Genomic DNA, 19,996 nt, shown 5'->3' with positions numbered 1-19,996 from the left:
TATTTCTCAAATTAAACGTAACCGTTGTAGGTGAATAATTTATTATTCACTTTTTTATTTTTTATTTAATACTTGGCACATTTTACGAATAACTTATATAAAATAATGTATTATTGCACGTTTATCCGAATTTTCGATTCTATGAATAAGAAGTTCATGGAGAAAAGGCGGCAGAATATCTGGTAAAATTAAATATCATAATAATTATAATATTTATTATCACAAACTATGAGTTAAATCGTACAATAATGTAAGAAAACTAATAAGGATTCTTTTATAAATTGCTTTTTTCTTCGTGCGCGCTTGATTAACATCCAAGACGTTAGTTCGTAATGCAATCGAGAGAGATAAAACTTTCGTTTCATTTTGCAATGAAATGTCGCCATTTAAAAGATCACTAATTGATGGTATTCGCATAAAAACCGTGGTTTAGTCACGAACAGAACGAATATCCATATTCATAATTAAATTGATCATTGGGTATACCTTTCTACAAATATAAACATTCATATATTTAAAATGCATAATGCGTTCTTGCTTTCAAATATACTTAAGAAAATATTATAGAGATTATTATCCTCGACGATAAATTGGTCAGAAAAATCGATAAAAGGCACCTTTCGACAGTGAATTCGCTTAAAATTAGATAAAAATTATATATTGCTTTAAAAAACTATCATATATATATATACAAACGTGACCTAATAATATTATCAGATATAGATATAAATTTTGCCTTTCTTTTTTTTTTTTTTTATTTTTTTATTTTATTTTTTATTATCTTCTTTTTCTTTCTTTTTTTTTTTCTTTTCTTGTTATTTTCCTATTTTCATGATCATTTGAAAGTGAAGGTGCTCTCGTTTATATAAAACTTCTTCGAAAATATACTCTTATATATACATACGCATATACTCTATGTGCGTATATCAAGTATGTATATTCTAGAGAAATGAAGAAACTACGATCAAAGAATAAGCTCTGTTGCATCTTGTCTTTATCGTATTCTTCAATGATTTTGGAATGTACCAAGGTGAATGCCATGCAGAAAATACGGATTCGAAAGTAAACGATTAGGTTGATTTACTTCTTTGCATTGGCTCTCAATCAATAAGACTGTAGTTTCAACATTACTACTACATGAAAAAACTGTTCGTTTGAGAGTGATCTTCGATTTGACTTTTCTTCGACTAAGAAAATTACATACTTAAAAACAATATTATTATAATTGATCTAACGATAAAAAGAAAAAAAAAAAAAAAACGAATTCTTAAACAATAACAAGATATACCACATGCTGCTAAAATCACATAAACGCTGGACACTCAGGCTAAGTTACCCGTCCCCTTCGATTCTTACATTTGACCGTAACGATTAACAAGTATATATCAAACGCTTTCGTTAAAGATCCTACGCGATAATAAAAACGCATAGGTTTTATAATGTACGCGACGATGTAATTCGCAAGACGTTTGACTATTATAATATATACATACATATATATATATATATATATATATATATATATTCAGCTTACATTGTAGTTCATTTTGACCGTAGAGAAGATGTCTCGAAAGGCATTGTTTAGAACTTGCCAATGTAATAAACAAAATGCGTATCGTCCTCCGGATCGTCGTTCGTTAGTTCAACAAATGCGAGCGTCTCACTCAACCTTCGTGAATTCATTGACCTTGGTTCGTTTATAAGTAATTCATAGTTTTCATTCATTGATGATCTCTCTTGTAGGAACGATAAGACCTTCAGTGTTGTTCTTCCTCAAGACTACATCGTTCGTTTACGAGTGATACGATAAAACCTATTTGAATGTACTAGCCGATGGATAAAATCTATGTAACTTATTGTAAATTTCGCAAAAAGGACACGTTTGTCATCGTCTGAGCAAACGTCTAGCTTGTGTTACGTAAACGTTTAGCTTGTGTTTCGCCGTGGCTCGTGTTTACTGTATACATGTAGTAGGAAGTTTCTGTATTCCTCGACTCTTGTTGACTTTCTCATATCTCGCCCACGTGCGATCACATATGGATCGTTGCAGCAGTGTAACGTGCTTCGCCTCTTCGCCAGCTCCACTGACTTGGACGATACTGAAGGAGATAAAAAGGTGCATGGGTTAACTTTGATCATATTCTTTTTCCGCGCGCTTGTTGGACGCGTCACGATTAAAAAAAAACCAATGCAATAACTATTATCCCACTCTTCGTAATTATAAATGACGGTCGATTTAAATACGGTAGGATATTAGACTAGATTTCAAATGATCGTCAATCAATAGATGATCTTTGTCAAAAGCATCATCTAGAGTACATACCCTGATTAACATCTGTCCAGATGCACTGTGAGGATTACGATACGCGTATGCAACCCATCCTCCTAAACCGGCAATTAAAGTGACGACAAGGAGGATCCCGATTATACCTGACACGCTCATATTCATATTCTCTCGAGCTGAAAAAGACATTCTCGTTATATAAATCTTCTTCATTCGATTATTAAGAAGATCGTCTAAATGACTAAAGGGAGAGAGAGAGAGAGAGAGAGAGAGAGAGAGAAATCATTTCTATTCTCAATTAATAAGATCTAATCGTTTCTAAACTCACGATGTTCCAGAGGACTGCTTCCAGGACTTTTCTTCTTCACTACGGATTTACTCAAGAGTGCATCCTCTTCCGTATGAACGTGTCCATTGTGATCGTGTCCTTCTTCCTGTTCCTTGTAAATTGTCGTAGATGGCGGACATATGTCCACCTCCTTAATATGTCTGATGTCACAACCTTTCAACAGCCAATCCTGTCGTGATCTAAATGTACCAGTACTACACTGATTCAATTCGGAACACCATTTGCAATCAAACTCTGTTAACTTTGTTAAGCAATCCGTGCAATTATCCATTTCCAAGCAAGTAGGTAATGCACGCAAATAAATGACAGTCCAATTTTTGATGTCTTGTCTGTTGAAATTGACGCGATGATACTCGTAGATTGTTTTTCGACGAACAACTGTGAAAAGAAACAATAAATAATAATTTATATTTCAAATTCGGCTTACGATCATAGGTTTAAAAAATGTTCTATTTGCTTTGTAGAGTTTCTGAACGGAGAAAATAAGGAAGAATAACAAAAGGAACGAGAAAAGAGGACGGGCCAGGTTCCAATAATCTCGTAGGACGTTTTTAGAACTGGCGAGCGGCCAGTCTTTATGCGTTAAGTTAAAATTAAACGACACCAGGTGGAGATTGAGATTATTCGCTCGAGTTAGTGTCTGCGACATGTCTAGAGCAGCCGACGAAGGAACGAAAGCTTTTGTTTTCGAGAAAAGAAAAGAACAAAAATAGGACTTACAGAACACCGTCCTGTCCATGATGTAGGCATCACTGAGCCCAACTTTGACAGGATGTGTAGTGTCTTCTATTTGTTCTATTATGAAAGGAATAACGGAATACACGAAGACGATGTCACCGTTCTGATGCAGAGTTACCTGGAAAGTGAATGAACTGTCGGCGTGCTTCTCCTGTAGATGAACCTTTTCCCATTCGACCGTAAATGACGTACCTAGAAATATGAAAAATGTTCAATAAATATATAAAAATGATAGGGAAGATCAATATAAAAAGATGAAAATATTTTATTATTATCGATGATTGAATCACACTCACCATTATCGGCATACTTAACAAAACTCTCGTTGGAAAGTCTCGTGTCGAAATTGGCCATAAGTGGTGCAATGTATTGAGTGGCGGCTAGCCAACTATGTACGTACTCTCCCGTATATAAAAATCCACCCGTTGCGATGGTAATATTACGGACCTTGTGACCGTAAAATGGAAAGTCGAATTTCAATTTGACGGTCTAAACAAAATTAATAAGTTCCATATAAATATTATTTGTTAACATCAATTGTTACGTTCTAGAAATAAGAATGACAATTTTCTTACTGTCGCACGTCGGTGACTTTTGCTGAGCAAATGATTAACACGAAGATCAGGATGATTGTCCATGTCAACCCAATAACCCTTTGCAACTGACTCATTGACGATGAACGTGCTATTATAATATTGATGCGCATCCATTTCGGTCTTTGTTATGTTGTTCTGCGCGAGCGATTTATTGAACGCATTCATGTCGGAGAACTTCGTGATGGATATCCCGCCTATGTCAGTATCAGATTGTTCCTTTTCATTGCCATTGTCCTTCTCAGTGGTAGGCTCTGAAACCTCGCTCTTTTTACTTTGGTTGTTGACTGTTTCAGTAACGTAACCTCCGGAAGCACTTTCATTTAGTTCCTGTTCCTCGGCAGTATCACCTGACATTGTCGGTTGCTGTGAAACACTTCCAGTTATCTACCAAAGCGATTTTTCAAGATTAACAAACTTGTAAGGATTAGTAATTGATACTAATAAAATAAATGTAATTCTAATGTAACACAAAACTAAGAATATTATTTTTTTTTATAGGAAAAAGTAATATGGAAGATTCCGAGATGCATATATACATATATGTATATATATATATATATATATACATATATATATATATACCGGATTCATCGGCTGAGACACAAAGACGGAGTTCCTCTTCGACGTTACTTCAGACTTTTGCGTAGAAACCTCAACGCTTGGTTTAGTGCTGGAAGCTGCATCGTGATTTTCTGATGCTCCACTAATCGTCGAATAAGAAACATCATCTGATTGTGAGTTGGATGTAGCATTTACAGGCTTTTGTTGCTGTTGTTGCTGCTGCTGCTGCTGCTGCTGCTGCTGTTGTTCCTGTTGGTGCTTTAGATTTTGCTGAAGCGTCGATGGTTGTTGAATTATCTGATGATTTATAGAAGTTTGCTCCAATCCTTGCTGCTGTTGTTGTATTGATTGTTGTTGCTGTTGCTGCTGCTGTTGTTGTTGATGTATCTTGTCTCCAGCCTGTTCACCCTGGGGCTCCCTATCAGAGTTTATCGTGTCTTTATCGTTAGTCATTCGGCGTTCTCTGACAAGCAGCTCTTCTTCAGGAGCAAAGGATAAATATGGTAAACTGTAGTCGACTGATGATCTCGCGTTTGACATGATTCCAGAATAACTATAGTATTCGTGATCTGTAAAAGATTAACAACAATCGAATGAAGAATAGATGTACATGTTAACGATTGAATGAAATGTACAAAGAAAAATCAGTCATCGAAGTAAAGACGATATAACGTATAGAATATAAAGTTGGAATCAGCTCGAAGAGATCTAATTGATAGATTAGACAGGGTTAATTTTCAATTCTTATTCCGTTCGCGTGCCTATACCAGTGCGATCAATTCGGTATTATTAATTCGTATGTTAAGAATGAATTAATAACATCGGATATTCTTCATCGATGAATCACATCAATGAAGAATAATCGCATGCGTGCTTGTATACGTACTCGCATCGTTGCACTTGGTACATATTAAATTCAATTGATTTTTAATAAAAAGTCTAGTTCGCTTAATTTATTATTTATAAAAATTGAATTTCATAATGTTTTAATTATGTTACAGGTTATTAATTTTTTTAAGTAACGTAATATATTATATATTATATCGGCATACAACGAGCTAGTAAGCAGGGCAAACGATCGACCGGATAAGGCAATGATTGGCGTTGCAACGGATCACCATGATAGTAGAGCTCGAGATGTCGGGAATAAAATATACGAAGCCAATGTCTTTTTTCTTATCATTACGTATATATCGTACAACCGTCAACATCTTATTTCAGGATAAAAATACGCGAACGTTGGATCAAGCGAGAAGGTAAATTTTTTTCTGAATTATTTTTTTCTTTTACATAAAAAAAAAAAAAAAGAGAATGCGTTAACGAGTACATCGAAGAATGCGTACAACGTACAAGTGAATAACGTGTTTAGCATGGTCTTTTATCGGCAATTATAATAATTTTTCCAACATGATTCACGATTAAAATTGTTGACCGTTAATAGTCGAAGGAAGTAATAAAGAATTGTTTTGAATATGATGACGTTAGCACGTCGATCTTTTATGTGCAACATATTAAATATTACATACAGTGTGGTAATCCGATAATTATTAACACGAGATACAAATTTATTGAATAATATTTAAATAATTATTTTTACATAGTTTCAGAGATTTTTTTTTTAGAAATTGACCAACCTCTTTGGTTTTATTTTTTATAGACAAATTGTAATGTTTTATATTCACTTTAGAATCTAACAGGGAAATTGAATAAGAATAAGAAGGAATTTTGACACGTATACACAACCTTGAGCTATCGAGAAAGAGAGAGACAGAGAGAGAGAGAGAGAGAGAAAGAGAGAGAGATGTCTGCAACGTCTTTGTCTCTGTGCTAATGGAAATTACATGCCGCAACGAATTTCCCTTGCAAATACAAAGATTAGTCGATACTTGTCAAGGACGAATACTGGAATCCATTCTCGCGATTATGAACATTCCATTTGGTAAATTATTACGAATCATTCGGACAACGACACGATCTTTATTGTTACGTATACGATGAGTTAATGTGATTGCAATATTAACCATTTTCATTTACAATTGGAATAATGAATTAATAAAGAATAATGATAGCTAGGAATGATAGCAAGGAAATGAACGATTTGAAAAATCCTGCGCTTTTTTTACCTTGGAGCAATTCGAGCGATAAACTAACTAGGTTCCTTCTTGCATCATATGATCAATTACAAGATATAATTATATAAAAATAAGTTATGCAGATTAAGTGACAGAACTAAAACGAATCATATCCTGTTCTTTTTTTTTTTTTATTTTATAAAAAAGATAAAAAAATGTTAGAGAAAAAAGTGAGCAGAAAATGAACGTCCTCGGGGAATACCTTCTTTTCACATATTCGGTATTCGCAACGACCTCGTTCTATATACTTTTAAGGAAGTTCCATTGGCGAGAGTGTCCTTTGGATTAATTTATGCATGATTTTAATTATGCGAATATAGTTCATTAGCGAATATAGTTCAATCATAATTTTTAAAAGAGAGAGGAGAGAATATTTTTGATTGTAACATCAAGAGTTTATCAGTAAAAAGTGTAATTAAAGTATAATATATAACGATTGCTTACGAACATTGTAAATAATCGCAATTTCTTACCTAACAATTTGATAATAAATAATTATTCATTATCACTCGTTGATATAGAAAATGTTTTTTGTTTTAAGTATAAAATATATATTACTAAAAAAGATTTAAAGATTTTTAATGATACGCCTACGTATCTTCTCTCTCTCCTTTCTATTTTTCTCATTGAATACTATCTGACCGGAAATGGTGCAGCAATGTCAATGTTACTCACATAATTAGTATTAGAATATGCTCGTGTAGACACGAATGTAGGATTCACAATCAATTTACGATCTTTTTATGTTTTAACCTTTACGCTAAATCTCGTAAAAATGATCTTAATGATATAGATATGATTAGAAAAACTTAACGAAAGCATATAGTCGAATTGTGGTCATTAGTTTTTCTAGTAATAAAAGACGCATTAAACGTGACTTTAATCGTAAGTCGATTGAGGGAAAGATTAGAAACTATGTGGACTATTAGCGAATGGATGATTAGAAATAATGAAGGAAGAGATTTCCTATTGATAGTCACAGGAATTGAGTAAAGAAATCTGCTATAAAATAATTGTTCATAGAATATTATTTGTTGTTGAATTGTACACAAATACAAAATCGTCAATTTTCGATTAATTTTAAAAATCGTTCATTAATTAATCTTCTTCGAAGAACAATTGAATGATGCTTATTCTCGACCAACTTGAAATATCCATTTCCGTCAGAAACTCTTTTCATTCTTTTTTTCTTTTATTTTTTTTCACTTATTTCTTGGCGATATGCTCACTCCCTCAGCGACTGCACTGAGCGATTTTCTCAACGTTCGTATTTTTCAACTTCCTCGCGTTATCTTTGATCGCGTGGCAAAGCAAATCATAATTAACACACACACACGAAAGATCTCGCATTATCTCTTTTTACCTAAGACATATATCATGCCATTTTGCATCTTCTCTAATGCATAAAATTCAACGAGATCATTTTGTTATAAGTTGTATAATATTTTTTTAATTTTATATAGTGTTGAGAATAAAATCTTCTTTAATCTTTTTTCTTTTTCAGATTCATGAAGAAATACCTAATAACAACAACAAAAATAAAATGACATGAACATCTCTATACCTTGTAATCATTGTAAAATCTCTAAGGATTTTGTTCTTTCAAGAAAAAAAAATAAGAAAATAGAAGGAAAGACAGAGTTCGTGATTCGCACGAAAGATTCTTCCCCGTGTCTGGGAGAGAAACGTCGACGGCATAAAGAATCGATTCTTCGGAGTCCAGCGACCCTTTTACTTCGTCTGCGAATTGAAAACGTCGTTGACCATTGAATGCGTCTGGGATGCATTGTATCTGTATATACTGATGAAATGTACAGGGTGTCCCATTTAACATCCCAAAAATATTATGATAATCTAACACTTTCTTCTGTTTTAATTTACAGATAGCGTTCTATAATATTTGAGTCATGCATTTCGTTACTAATAATCATAAGGAAAAGAAAGAGAGAGAGAGAGAGAGAGAGAGAGAGAGAGAGAAATAATGAAATGAAGAAAAGATAAGAAGAAGAAGATAATATCGTATATAATTTACAAGTCGTGTCTACTTCAAGGTTTCTCGAGATCCTGAACGAAGTCGAGATGAGCGTAGGTCGTCGCCGAAGAAACGAAATAAAAATTCCATAAGTGTATAGAGAAGGAGGTGATGAGGGGGAAGTAAAGTAGGAGGAGTAGGCGCCGCTGGGTAATCGACCGATCGAGTTTGACCAGAGTTGATCGTTGGACGACCTTGGAAAGTATCGTCTCTCTCCCAGGTAACTTCATCAAGAAGAAGACTCCTTACATTCTCTCTTTTATTGGATCCTTTGCACATGAATACATTCAGAAAAATAACTATACTACTTTCACTTTATTTTTAAGCTGAAATAATATATGAAAAAGTTATTAAAAAAAAAAAAAAAAAAAGAAAAAGAGAGACTTTAGTCTCAGTTTTGATCTAATGAGGGTATAAAGTTTTCTGTATATAGGTAAAAAAATCGTAATCGATTTTTCTCTTATTTTCTAATCAGAAGACAATAAGAGACATAGGGCACGACGCGCATAAATCGCATGGGTCGGGTGTCTCCTCGCAGGTATAAGAATGCGGGTAACTGCATACGAAGCACGGAACCAGTTTTTAAAACGTGACTCACGATTGTCCCGTATCATACGCGACACCCCGTAAAAATAGCATCGGGGAGAACCCGTTCTTAGGGCTTGTCACACAGTTCAGCTTGGTTCGACTTTCCTTTGCGCTTTCTATAAACAAAAATCTTTCACCATGGTGATTTTAGAAAGAAGGAAACAAGGAAATATGTTTCATTCTTATCAAATTGTTAAATATTTCTTCTTTATTAATACATGTATATTCTTCTTTACAGATTCGTTTGATAGGTGTAGAAAATCTCGTTAGTTCCGATCATCGATTTGACTCGATCAAGTTGGAAAGTCTCTCGAAAGAGTCAAGCGGAAAAGGAAAGGAAAGCTTATTTGCCTCAGTTAACGTGGCAACATTAAAGTCATTATGGCATACTATGTCGTTGGTTAAATGAGTAAGATACCAGGAGGACGTAGATATTGCATAAACTTCTCTATCGCATTCGAAAGCACAAGCTGAAATACATCCTGTTCGTCTAATTTCATTCAAGAATTTGTACATCATCGTCTGAATTCAAGAAGAAGAAAGTGCATGAATGTTTATTTTTTCTATGATAAAAATATTAACAAGAACAAAGCTATTGCACATTCAATTTTTTTTCAAATTTCTATGTAAATCCAAATAATTTTGTAAAATGCCATCCAGCAATTGTTGATTTTGTAAATCGATTTTTCTTCTTTATTTATAGAACGATTAACGATACGGATAGATGATGGTTTGAAAAAAAAAAAGATATCGTAAGTGTTGGTGCAATAGCTTCGCATAATTATTGCGAGAATAATTAAGTCCCTGCGCCGGAAAGTAACGTCGTACATACATTCTGACCCGATTCTCTTACATTCTCCGAGGTACCATTACACAATTAGAGATAACAACGGATCGTGGGACCGACCAAAGTCGAAACGATGCAGTCAGTTCCGATCGTAAACGTCACTCCGATATTTCATGATCTCTTTCTGTTTATCTTTCTCTCTCTCCTTATTGTTACCTTTGTTCTTTATTCTCTACGAATCTCGATCTTTATCTGCCATCGATCTAGACCCAGGATACTGTTAGTACTTTTTAATGACGGAAGAAAAGTCGAAAATTTATAAAAATCAATGTAACATTTTTCTTTCCTTTTTTTCTCTTTTTTTTTGTTTTTGTAATAATATGCGTCATTCGTAACTACGTATCTTTAAGCGGTGTTTTATAAATCCAAAGACTTTTTCAGATTATTATATATCTAGTATACACATACACATACGCATATCCACATATGTGTGTGTGTATTATAGTATAAATGTATAAATGTATCGGTCGGCTATCAGTTTTTTTTTCTAGCATTTTCTAGCATAAGATTAAGTATCCTTAGCAAGTGACACGTCACGAGCTTGCTCGACCCGTTTTGTGGAATTTCGTTTATATTGCCAGATGTCGCGAAGAGTTATAATTCACGACTTAAAATGATAGATAATTGTTATGTATCTCTTTCAACACTGTAAGAAATCTAAGAAAAGAAGTACCAAGTTTCCTCGAAAATTTATTCTTTCGAGATTCGTAATTCTAATATTTATTTTATATTACACGGATAATTATTACATCAGAACAAGAATCAAAATTTTGATTGATCAGTGCAGATGATGATTTTTATTGATCGATTCAAATGATGAATTTTCATAATACGATTAGTTTATGTTCTAAAATAGTATTTCTAATTATTCTATCGCTACGTATTTCAAAACATTGAAACGTAAATAGAAAGAGAGAGAGAGAGAGAGAGAGAGGCAGACAGTAAAAGGTTATATACATAGCTCGAGGGTTCAATCCTGTTGCGTTTGTCACACGAGCCACTCAAGAATCTTACGTCTGGCGCCAAGCTTGATCATGGAAAATGGTTGGAGAGAAGATGGAGAGAGAGAGAAAGAGAAACAAGAAAGAAGAAATAAGCGACGTCAAAAAAAGATATGTAATCTCTCTTCTACGTGTTCAGTTCTCGCATAAGCTTCGACCAAGTAAAAGAAACGAAACAAAGGATTGCGTATAATCAATGGTGTGTTTATATATATATATATATATATATATATATAAAACACCTGACCGTTTCATCTTTTTCTATTTAAGAGATGTCCTTTTAAAAGATCTCACAAGTTCGAGGAATCTGTTAGAAAATATGATGACTGAACGATCGATAGAACGCGAAAATAGTTTTTTATTTATTTTTTTTTTTTTTTTGAGACAAAACTCGTGTAAATCCTTATCTATCCCTTTGTTTCACGCATATGCATATACGTAGGCTATTATTAGAACGAAACGCACGTGTCTCACGTTCATTTTGTTATAAAAGGCACGACGAACGCGTTGCAATACGTTGACGTTGACGAACACGATCGCTCCTGTGCATACGAAGAGCCATTTAAACGACAATGCGACGATGAAGTACAATTGCGTTCTCGTTCAAGGGGGGAACCGACAAGAATACCCTTCATAATAATCATTTTCACTCTTTAAACTAAGCTCAATGATCTTTCGAGCTTACTCGATAGGATACTTTAATAAAATCGCACTGAAATCTTCCTTTTCTTCTTTTTTTTCTTCATTATTAGTGATTTGAAACATTGTTTTTTTATCTAATGAAAATGTAATATTAATGTCTTGACTTAATATATCATTTTGTAATAATTATATCTTTAGATTTTGCAATGAAAATTTTTAACGTATATACACTGTCGAAATACTAACGGCAAAGGGAAGTAACGTTATGTCCGCTTTCCCTTCCGCGATACCGCTTTAGTATGACCCCTGGAGAAATCGCTCCGATTTACAGTACTAAGGACGACTGTTCACTCAAGTAGAAGAAGAAGAAGAAAAAGAAGAAGAAACTTATTATTTTCTTTATTTCATTTCTTTTTCTTATTCGATTTCTACGTAACCAACAATGACTTGCATATCAATTCGTTCCAATATTATTTTATTAATCTTTCAAATAGAAAAGAAATGAAATTTCGTTCGGACAATGGAAAGGATCTATAAAGGTGATACCTACATATTAAAACGTATACTCTTCTTTCTTTATTAACTTTATACTCTTTGTCGCTTTATTTAATTAACAAAGTCATCGAGGTAATTTCTAAATGACCACGATACTCTTTGGTATACATTAAGTGTGTATGTGTGTGCATGTAATAATATTCGACCGAATTACCAAATTAGAATTTTTGTCATGGCTTTGAAAGTAACGCGAAAGTGGCGAGATAATTAATTAGTTTAAACGCGTGAACGATATACAAAACATAGGTCGAACCACCAGAAGGGGGGTTCGGTTAGTCTCTCGAAAGTATTCTTCAAAAGGCACGATCGGTGACGGTGTCCTGAGCTCGTCGATACGCCACAAGGATTTTCAGGCCAGTGAACAGTATAATGATGCGAGCACGAAACCGTGTAGGTACGGAAAAAAACAAAAAGAAAGGGAGAGAGAGAGAGAGAGAGAGAGAGAGAGAGAGAGATAACTCGAATAATTTTCAAAAAAGATTAAATCAGGGAAAAGTGATCATTAACTTATTCATTTATGAAGCAGATCCGAATATGTGATATTTTCATGTCGATCGAATATTTTAAGAATACGTCTCCGTTTTCCTTGTTAATTTCTTTTAATACGATCTTTCTAATTTTGAGAATTAGAACAAAAGAAAAAAATTGTGGCAGCTCTAAGCAGTATTAAGGTATTAACTGATACGACTTTCAGGAAAAGATGTTCAACTCTAAGAAATCTGTATAAATCTTATCACTTTCAATGAAACTTCCTTGAATTGGTATTAAATTTTATTAAAGCATACAAATAAAATTTCTCGATTAATTTAGAGGTCATATTAATAAAATTTTACTTCTTAATGAAGTTTGTTTAACTATGAAGTTTCTTCGTTAAAAAAAAGTAATATACATATTTATAATATAGATCAGACAATCTTTTATGTATTCAATTGTTAATATTCAATAATTTGGACTTCGAATTGAATTTTTGAATCATAAATATATCAACTGTTTTTAACTTTGTAAACATTCGAGATAAGAAGGCAAATTTATTTTACGAAATAAAGTTGCTTTTGTTGCTTCAAGTGAGCATGACTTACTAAGCAATTATGTTCTTTGCGTAATGTGTACGATTGTCGAGGATACTTACGCAAATGCAAGGACGTATTACACATATATTTTATACAAACGAATGTTTTTTAAAAAGTTTGTTACTCCTCTTGTAAACGTTTCTTATTTGTTTTTTTTGCATAATCAATCATTTAATCTCATGAATATTCATCGAATATTATGAGTACATTTTTTCAATGTACGTATGATTCAAAAACGTAAACAATCTTCAATGTATGTACGATGTAACCAATACTTAATATCGAGTGTGAATCTACATATATATATATATCTTGTCTAATATTGAAATATAAAAATCAATTGTCAATTTCATGGAAAAAGTCTCGGCTATTTTCGTGAACAAATTTCACTATCGGAGAAAGCGATAACTATGAAGATGATAACTAAGTATTCTCTCTTTTTTTTTTACAGATACTCTACCAAGAACTATCTAAGAATGCCTTCCAGTAAAATAGACGTCTTAATAGGACTTGATAATAACCATAAACAAACTTTTCTTCGTGTTCGACTAATCATCACGTTATCATTGTAATAAGATATTTGAATCATCCAAATGGGATTATTCAAAGAATATAAATCAGAATATATATCATGATGTTCTGATAAGTATAATTATGAAGATTATCCACAACAGATTAAAAAAGAAGATAAAAGAAAAAAAAAGAAACTTGCAGCTAATCGTAAAAAATAGAAACGGAAGGACTTGTATTATTGGTCGACGAGCTTCCGGTGTGAAACCCTCTCTCTACGCAGAGACTATTCTAAGCATTTGCCTGGCCTCCTCCGTTACACCTACGCACGTGTGAGTACATTTTAAACATGCATATGTATGCGTATATAAATATAAATACATCTGTTCTACATATATATATTATATTTTATATATATATATATATATATATATATATATACACACACACACACACACACACGCACAAAGACAAGTCCGACGTATATTTTTACAACGCTTTACATGCGTGCTTACGAGCATGTAGCAAGAGAAGCTCGAGTTCATTGAACTCGTTGCATTTTCGCGCTTCGACCATAGCTTACGTATTCTCACTCGATTCGTCAATTATATCGATTGTCTATATTAAAGAAATTCCATGATTTCATTTATTATAAATATTTATCGTAGATGTAATTGAATGTGCGTATTAAACAAAGTAATTGAAATATTTTGTTACTTTCAGATTTCATAATCGATAGTATTAAGCAACAGTCAGGTCGACATATACGTCTCCTTGGTGGTAACAATAAGAAGAAATCTTTGTTTACAAATTAAAGTAAACAGTATCGTCATTGGAAGAAATTCACCGTCCATTTACGAAGAAGCGTGGCATGTATACAAACGTTAACACGTATTAGCTTGCGAGACGCAGAAGAAGAGACACACGAGAAGCAATCGAGTATAATCGTTCGTAGACCGTTCCGTTCGCATTAGGCAAGCTTAATGACCGTATAAAAGGGTGCCACGTGGGTGTTCGTTATCTTCGCTGAGCTACACCCTTTTCCTCTTCGAAATTCGCCTCACTCGTCTTTGTCGCATACGTCTGCCTATACCGGCTGGCCCCGTTTTAGTTTCGTCTTTTTGTATCTTTCGTTTTATGTTCCTCATATACTGCGGGTGTGCATATGGTATATACATACATATATGTATGTATATATATAAAATCATATACATAGATGTGTTATTTTAAGAACAGAAGCTCATTTAAACGTTTCAGAGTATTAGAAACTTAACGGTTAAGCTGACAAGCATAAATTAAACATTTGTCGGATTGTAAAAATGAACTGTTGATTGAAAGAATTTGTTATAAAAAAAAAAAAAAGAGAAAAAAAAGAGAAAAAAAAGGAAAAAAAAAAAAAAGAAAAAGAATGTAACATTATTTGTGTTATAATTGAAAACTATACTTTTATCTAGTAAAATCGAAAGCCTTCGAGTAATTTTTATATATCTATACAATGGATATGCGTATGAATGTAACAGGTATAGAGTACATATGTAAGGACGTAATACAATAGCTATAGATTACACAGGACGGTAGACGTTTACGCACGAAGCAGAAGCCAGACATGCGAGTAAAGCTCGAAGGTGTGTGTCGTGTTTACGATTTACATTGAGATAAGAAGATATCGGGTGAACGTTTGTATCTACGAAAGGGTTAGCCCTTTATCTGCAACAATATAGAATTATTACATACATTATATAATCATTTTTGCTGATCGCGCAACTAGTTTTTTTATTTTTTAATTTTTTCTTTGATGCACAACTTGCATAATATAATCATAAAATAACTGAAAATGGTCGAAACGTCTGTCATTATTTTTAACTCGACGATATGGCCAATAATTTGCTTCTTTCTTCCCGAACAAAGTAACTGATAATTTGTACATACGTACATCACACACATGTATAGGCGGATAAAACAAGAAACATGTGTCGTTGAATCAAGCGTATTGCGTTTAGTTGTTCTTTTTCTTTTTCCTCTCAAAGGAAAGCATAAAAGACGAGTAGTTATATAAAGGAAAAAGTGTAATTATTTTTCGAGAAATGTAGATCTTGAAACACTTCCAAGAACATCATAGCGTATGGTTTGTAAATTTCTTGATTATTTCAGAAATTCGTCGAAAAAAGAATTTTCCTTTAAGTCGAGGAAGTTTCAGTTTTAATTTTAACTTCGCTCTGATAATCTGGATACGTAGGTTGTAACATACACGCGTATAGGCATATATATGCGTAAGTATTAGAAACGTACGCAAAACGTTTGGAACGTAGATTGACGAGTGGCCACTCGTTGAACTCTTTCACTCGCTCACATGGAAGGTCTCGAATCATAATGATCGCGTTGACGGCAGAAAAAGCCCTCGAACTCAACGCTTCTCTCACCATTCCAAAGATCGTAGTCAAGAAGAAGAAGTTAGAAGAACCCTTGGCGATATTCCTACGCCATATGTGAACAAGAACGTTCACAGAAATGGTATAAAAAACGAAAGAAAAAAGGAAAATAACGACGTGTCGAAGTTTCATTTAGATTTTCTTTTCTTTTTAACAATTTCTATGATTTCTAATTTTTCTTTGTATATCGTAAATTATCATGCGTCCAATTGCACGTAATAATGACGAGAATTTTCGAAGATATAAAATTATATATATATATATATATATATATATATTTTGTTTTACGAAAAAACGTTCGGGTAAAAAAGAAAAGTAAAAAAAAAGGAAAGAAAGAAAGTATCAAACGCATAAGTGAAATGTAAAGCCACATATCGTTTGAATAATTTAACGTTTGAACAATGCGTTTGCAAGAAAAAGAAGTCGATGGCTACTATGATTTCTTTGTAATGTACAAGTGTTACATATGGTACGTATAGCATTGATTAGCGATAAAAGAAGAAAAAATGAGAGAAAAAAAAAAGAAGAATGAGGACAAAGTAAGTATATTGGAAAAGATTCGCAATGACATAAAATACGGTCAGATAAAAACAGATTCACGAACATTTATCTATATTCGAGTCGAGCATGAATGTTAAAGAAGAAGTTTTATCGATTTAATGGTCCGTTGTACAATTATATATATATAAAAAAAAAAAACACGTTAATACACGTAGGTTCTCTCGTTCTCGAATTTCAAATATCCCGCCATTATGTTTCTTTTCAAAATGGTCGTCGTTCTCTCCGTGCGATCGAAGCTACCAGAATTTTTTTTTTGTTTTTACTAATAATCATGCAATATTTAGATCTTTATGTCGTCAGATTAGATTAGAATTTCATCAAGAATGCAAAACGTAATCGTTTACAAATCGAAATTAGTCACCCGTTATATTAGCGCGAGCATTGTAAGTACGTAACTTATACAACTAACGACTGCATCGAAGGAATTATATACGGTTGTGCGTGGAACAGGTGGTTAGAGAAGGATAGAAAGAGGAAAACAAGAAAAATGATAAGAGAAAGAGAGAGATAAAGATATTCGTGCGTAGTTACGGAGTTGATCTTATAATAATATTTGTTCACGTTGAAGAAATTTGATATAAATCATCGAGATATGAAGACTTTTGTGCGTCGCACCAAAATTGTATTACTCGATGAAGGAGAAAAAAATCGAAGTTATCGATTGGCGTTCGATCGATCGTAAGGTATTTAAGAAAATCTCTGAAAATAACGTAGGACAAAATCATCAAACATAGGGTCGCCCTTGCGTAATTCACGTCGTCGTGCTGGATACAACGCGATGCGTGTATATATGTGTGTATATATACACACGCGCGCGTACACGCATACACACACACACACACATATATATATATCATTTATGATCTTAAACGAGTTGCTTACATTCTCGAGATAGTAACCTCTTGCACACAAATCTTATTTCTCTTATATGTCATTTCTTTGTTGAAATATAACCTAAAGAGAGCAACGGAGGACGATTATAGGAATCATTGAAAGCCTATATATCAATGTATTCTTTCATTTCTTTTTTGTCTCCGATTATTCTCGATGCTTCCATCTAGTAATCATTATTAATTAATATATAATTAAATATTGCAGATACGTAATGAATAACCAATGAACGTCAGATCTCGTCATTGCTGTCGACCAATTAAAATTCATAGGCGAACAGGTCTCCGTGGTTTCGACCAATCAGGTGCAGTCAATGTATGCGAAAAAATCGTCAACGGTCAAAGGTATTCGTGCATGGACGCGTTACAGATCGATGATTAGAATAAATCATTGGAAGGTTGCTCTCGAGAAGGATAAAAAATAAGTTGCATGTATTTTCATGCAACGAGAAAAGAATACGCGAGGAAAGATCTTGGAGATTCATCGTTGCAGTGAATAATAAGAAGCAAAAAATGATTGGAAAACAAACGGATTCCAAGAGAGGTACGAAAACGACGTTTCAATGTTTTACGGCGCGAACTTCGAAAATCTCGATCAAGTACCATTGAATAAGATATTATACGCAAAGATTACGATAGAAACTAAGGTGAATCTATAAGCTAGGAGAGTCTCTTAAACGAGAAGGAGTCGGGACTCGATGGAATTGCGTAGTAGCTCGCGTAGGAAGAGGCGTTTCTTGCTCGTTCAACGGGCTAACTTTTCCCGTTCCCCCTCTTCGCTCTATGTATGTGTGCGTAAAAAGATGTATATATATATATATATATATATATCTTTCTTTCTTTCTTTTTCGTTCTCTTCGTCTTCGTCGCGTCAGCAAACTCGCTATCCTTCTCCCCCGACCTCGCGACTGTATCTCTCTTTCTCTTTCCTTAACGCTGCTCGTAGCGGACAACCTTCTTCCTTTCGTTGCTCGCCTCTTTCCAACTCCTTTCTCTCCGTCTCATTCGTTCGTTCGTTCGTTCGTTCGTTCGTTCGTCTCTCTCTCTCTCGCTAGCTTGCTCGCTCGCTCGCTCGCTCTTTCTCTCTCTTACACACACACACACTCTTTCATTCTAACTCTCGAAGGATCTTACGCGTTGGCATCCCAAAGGAAAACCGTCTCGTGTCCTCTTATCTTTGCAGATAGAAGGATGAAAGTTAGAGACTCACCAAACTGGCCAATCGCCAAAGACGAGGATCCACAGCAGAGTAGAACGACGAGGAACAGCAATACGTAAGGCCATTGTGAGGGAGAAGAAGAACCGGTCGCCTCGTAGTCGCCACGTTCTGAGCACCACCGTTCACACGCCATATTTACAAACTCGCTAAAACTCTCCCGCGCCCAAGGAATTTAGAAATCCCCTGTGCGCGGTCTACGTAGCGCACGGTGCCGTCTACCTCGCGCCTTCGACGAAGAACGCTTAAAGAGAAAGGAGGGAGCAGGAGGAAAGAGAAAAAGAGAGAAGGAGAGAGGCGGATGCTACGGGAGGAGTTGGAGTGGGAGGAGAGAAAGAACGGGGAGGAGAGAGAAGGGGAGAGACTGAGAGAAGAAAACTCTTGTAATTTTTTGATGTTCCAGCAAAAGGAGAAGAAAAGGTATGGTTCTCCTCTTCAATTTCTTTTTCCTTGATTCCAAGAACTTAGCCCTCTTTTTTTGTTCCCTATTTCTTTATCTCCTCGTGGTACGAATTCGATCCTATATATTATTCCAAGCAACGTCTTCTCTTTTGTTAAGTTCAATTGTCGAATAAGCGAACGCGTTCACGCGGATACGGCACTTGTACGCGAAAGAAGGCACAAATGCGCGAGGAAAGGCGCTGAAAGGGGAAGAAGGAACTCGAAGGAACTTTGTCTCGAGACGCTCTCAAACCGGTACCGGACGAACAACGACAACGAATGCCTGCGGCGGGAACGGCATGTCGGCTCTCACTGCCGGTCGAACGAACGCTCGACTCCTTCGAGAGGGAGCCCTCTCTTTTCCTCTCCTCTTTTCCTCTCTTCTCTCGTCGTTTCTTACCCTTATTTTCACTCTTTCCCCTTCCATTTTATTTTCCTCTTATCTATCTAAAGAAATTTATCAACTGGAGATAACTCGTTGCGAATTATTATTAAAGCTTCTGCATTTATACGAGAAGAAATATTTTCTCGAATTAATTATAAATTATACAAAT

The 19,996-nt window shown here is 34.4% G+C and overlaps 1 protein-coding gene and 2 long non-coding RNA genes across 12 annotated transcripts; 2 read left to right on the top strand and 1 right to left on the bottom strand.

Moving 5' to 3' along the window:
• Positions 1 to 193: 193 nt before the first annotated feature.
• LOC124428297 (plexin domain-containing protein 2-like) lies at positions 194 to 19,567 on the bottom strand. 4 transcript variants are annotated; one of them, XM_046972219.1, is made up of 8 exons: positions 18,996 to 19,567; positions 4,550 to 5,097; positions 3,947 to 4,351; positions 3,668 to 3,860; positions 3,354 to 3,563; positions 2,613 to 3,011; positions 2,324 to 2,460; positions 194 to 2,099 (listed from the first exon to the last, which is right to left on the bottom strand). In XM_046972219.1, exons 1-8 carry the CDS (start codon positions 19,135 to 19,137, stop codon positions 2,031 to 2,033), a joined length of 2,103 nt encoding a protein of 700 aa, XP_046828175.1. In that variant the 5' UTR covers positions 19,138 to 19,567; the 3' UTR covers positions 194 to 2,030. The 4 variants fall into 4 exon arrangements, with proteins under 4 accessions (XP_046828175.1, XP_046828176.1, XP_046828178.1 ...); XM_046972220.1 differs by having other exon boundaries at positions 3,947 to 4,330; XM_046972222.1 differs by having other exon boundaries at positions 4,724 to 5,097.
• On the top strand, positions 5,104 to 15,311 carry LOC124428303. Of its 7 annotated transcripts, none has more exons than XR_006943128.1 (4): positions 5,104 to 5,784; positions 8,165 to 8,912; positions 9,519 to 14,237; positions 14,629 to 15,311. It is a non-coding gene; the product is annotated as an uncharacterized LOC124428303 (long non-coding RNA). The 7 variants fall into 7 exon arrangements; XR_006943129.1 differs by having other exon boundaries at positions 6,216 to 8,912; XR_006943127.1 differs by having other exon boundaries at positions 5,104 to 6,467.
• On the top strand, positions 16,680 to 19,105 carry LOC124428304. The gene is made up of 3 exons (XR_006943133.1): positions 16,680 to 17,578; positions 17,994 to 18,329; positions 18,969 to 19,105. It is a non-coding gene; the product is annotated as an uncharacterized LOC124428304 (long non-coding RNA).
• Positions 19,568 to 19,996: the final 429 nt, after the last annotated feature.

Source organism: Vespa crabro, chromosome 12 (assembly GCF_910589235.1).
Source record: "Vespa crabro chromosome 12, iyVesCrab1.2, whole genome shotgun sequence".
Lineage (NCBI taxonomy): Eukaryota > Metazoa > Arthropoda > Insecta > Hymenoptera > Vespidae > Vespa > Vespa crabro.
This window is presented reverse-complemented; position numbering and strand designations above follow the sequence as displayed.